The sequence below is a fragment of the Squalius cephalus genome (assembly GCF_949319135.1).
Source record: "Squalius cephalus genome assembly, chromosome: 16".
NCBI classification, from domain to species: Eukaryota; Metazoa; Chordata; class Actinopteri; order Cypriniformes; family Leuciscidae; genus Squalius; species Squalius cephalus.
In genome coordinates, this window is record NC_137137.1 from 16930213 (window position 1) to 16933624 (window position 3412).

General features: G+C 33.5%; 1 protein-coding gene across 1 annotated transcript in view; it reads left to right on the forward strand.

Moving 5' to 3' along the window:
• LOC307173140 (phosphoglucomutase-like protein 5) overlaps nt 1–3001 on the forward strand; it is a 28671-nt gene extending 25670 nt beyond the window's left edge. The window contains exon 11 of the mRNA XM_079895999.1: nt 1413–3001. Coding sequence (XP_079752125.1) covers nt 1413–1502 — 90 coding nt within the window. The 3' untranslated portion in view covers nt 1503–3001. The remainder of the gene's footprint in view (nt 1–1412) is intronic.
• Nucleotides 3002–3412: the final 411 nt, after the last annotated feature.

A 3412-nucleotide genomic window follows, 5' to 3' on the forward strand; every position in this document is an offset into this window, starting at 1 on the left:
CTGCCAAAGTGCTTCGGAAGAAATAAAAAAAGCTTAGTTACAGTTTAGTTATGCAATGATAACAAAAGCCTAAACAAACATAACACTTAATAGGTAAGTTTAAGAGAAACCTTCCATGTGCAATATTTATTAATCATAATGTGCTTCATTGCTGCCATAACATCAAATCTGTTATTGATTTTTTTTTTGCCACATATCAGTTATTGATAAGTTAAAATTTGTTTTGTTTTGCTTGTATACAAGTGATATGTCATCTACTGTATGTGGAAACAGGTCATTTATTATCCTCATTTGACCAGAAAGAAGGGGTTAGAGAGATCGAATCCATATATGGAGCGGTTAAGCAAATAGAGCGGTTTGGCCCGACAGCGGAAAAGAGGCTATTTATCGAACTGTTTCAGACACTGTGAGAAAAGATGTGATGCTCCAATGTATATTATGAGAATATTAAATTGTTTTTTTTTACATTGAATGCATGTAAACCTGTAGGTTACCTCCCAAACAAAATTAGGAACCTTTAAAATAGCATAATAGGGCACTTTAAAGAAACATTCCAAGTTCAGTTCAGTTCAGTCGACAGCATTTTTGGCATAAAAATGATTTTGACTCATCCCTCGTTTTCTTAAAGCAGAAATCAAGGTTACAGTGACGCACTTACAATGGAAGTGAATGGGTCCAAATTGTGTACGTTTTAAAAGCATAAAAGTGAAGCTTATACTTTTATAAAAGTACTCATGTATTTTTCTGTTAAACTTGTGTATTGTTTGAGCTGTAAATCTATATAAACCATTTTTACAGTAGTTTTAGAGGTTTAGGTGTTATGTTGTCATGGCAGTAAAGTTGTAAAATTGAATGTAACTTTACAGAGAAAAAGTTATTAAGAATCTCTTTCACACTAAAATCATGTTAACATGCATAATGTTCAAGTCTTCTGGCTGCACTATTGAAACAGTGAGTATTTTAATGGTCATTTAAGGTGACTTTTATTAAGTCAACAAAGCAATATTTTGCTTTTATTAAGAAAAGCAAAATTATTGTTGTCATTACTTACTCAGCCTCATGTTGTTCCAAACCTGTATGCGTTTCTTTCTTCTGTTGAACACAAAAGAAGATATTTAAAAAAATGTTGGTAACCTGAAAATTGAAGGCACCCATTGACTTTCATAGTATAGGAAAAAAATACTATGGAAGTCAATGGGGCACATCAACTGTTTGGTTACCAAAATTCTTTAAAATATCTTATATTGTGATCAACAGAAAAAAAAACCACTGGAACAACATGAGGGTGAGTAAATGATAACAATTTTTATTTTTGGGTGAACTATCCCTTTAATGCAGTTTAATGCAGCCACTGCATTAAATGTGTCTCATGATACTGGCAGTCTAACAAGCCCTTCCTTTGACCGTTGTAGGTTGTGCTGGGTCCTCTCATTGCCATTGCTCTAAAAATCTCCAACATCCACGAACGAACTGGAAGCCGAGGCCCCAGTGTGATCACCTGAGACCAATCCAGCAGCAGCACACACACCAGGGGCCAAATTCACTTTCCTCACTCACGTCTGATCCGTCTTCATTTGTGCCTTTTACCCTAAATACCACAAAGAATGTGCCAACTCTTCGTTTTGCTGCTCTTTTACCATTTCTCACCTTTTCCTTTCTCCTCTCTCGTTTGTCTTTACAAGGGCCCCTGTGAGGTTTTCTCTTCTTTTGCACATTTATAAACTCATGCAAACCACACACACACACAAAAAAAAAAAAAAAAAAAAAAAATTCCAAAGGGAGCAAAGCGTTTTCTTCATGCTCACGCAAAGACTCCTTCACTGTTTAATTCAACAAGAATGAGGTTAGAAACAGAACATATATAGACCACTTTGTGTTTTGAATCAGCTGCATGGGGTCTAAAACTTAAAACCTGTTTGCCTGTATGCCTTTGTTTACAATGTAGCTGTTACAAAGAAAAGTAGGCCTATTCAATGCAATCGATGAAACGAGGGAGCAATGCTGTTCAGTACTTATTTCTATGGAATTCACGTTAGAAACACAACATCATAATCTGTTCAACAGCTAGAGGGACCTCATTTATAAAATGTTACATTTGATCAAGTTCATTTCTAAAATGTGAGTATCCTACGTGTGATTCAGAGAACGTACGCCTCTGTTCCAGATGTGAAATCTAGAAAAATCTAGAAAATGCCCCCTAATTAATGTTATTTGCAACAGTCTGTGTCCAAATCCTTTACTTGAGAACGGTAAACTGCAAGAATTGCTTAGATTTCCAAATATTTGCAGTACTCTGACTTCGCCACAAGACAATTTTTATAAATCTGAACATTGCAGTGGATTTTTGCACGTTTTATAAATGAGGCCCTTTATGTCCAACAATGAACCACTAAAATAATAAACATAAAGATTGTCTTGAAGAACGGTCGTGCTATAATTTTACGTTCAATCTTGTAATCTGCTAACACTGGTTTTGGTTTGCAATTTTCTGACCACTTTCCGAAATGTCCGCCAGATTAACTTTGTGGCGTGAATCAAAGTAAGAAATGTTTTCAAGGAACGTTTGGCTATGAATTGGTCCGCTTAAATTATGCTTAGTAGTTATTTTGTTGAGCTTTCATTTTTAAAATCCTGCATGAATCAGTTTGTGTTTAGTGTCAGATGGATTATGTGCATTCCATTGTGTGATGAGAAACATGCCTCTAAGTTTATTATTATTTGTATTGTTATTATTACATAACATTTCAAATTTTTTTTTTTTTTTTGAGCCAGAACATTTATCAGTGTTTAAGATATTTGTGAGGATTTAAAAAATTTGTTGATCCTTAAAAGTGCAAGTCCCTTAAACCCTTTACAAATTACTCCAAGGTGAAAACAAATGCTCCCTTTTAAATGCTATTTTGATGGAGGATAGAAAAAAAGTTAATAACTACAATGGCATTAGCTGTAATTAATTTTGTATCCTAAAACGTGCATAAATAAACTTCATCTTTTGTGTGTCCTGGCTTCTTGTTATTGTCATACAATCAGGAAGGTCAAAAACTCATACATGTTATTGCTGTCCATCTTCTGTCTTATTCATTTCACTTCAGAATATTCAGTCTAGTATAATAATTAATATTAATAATTAGATTTACCAAATGTAATTATGCTGGCTTAAAACAACTTGAAACAAATTAGTCTCTATAGGCATAAATGTGTCATACTTTTCTTGTTCTTCTTTATTTAGATATATAAAGAAATACTATATACATTACCAGTCAAAAGTTTTTAAGTTTTGTTTTTTGTTTTATTTGATTAAAAATGCTGTGAAAACAGTAATATTGTGAAATATTATATTTAATAGAAAGGTTCGAAGGAAGCTAAGGGTTCCTCATGGGGTTTTTGAGTGTAGGACAAGCAATTTTAAGAA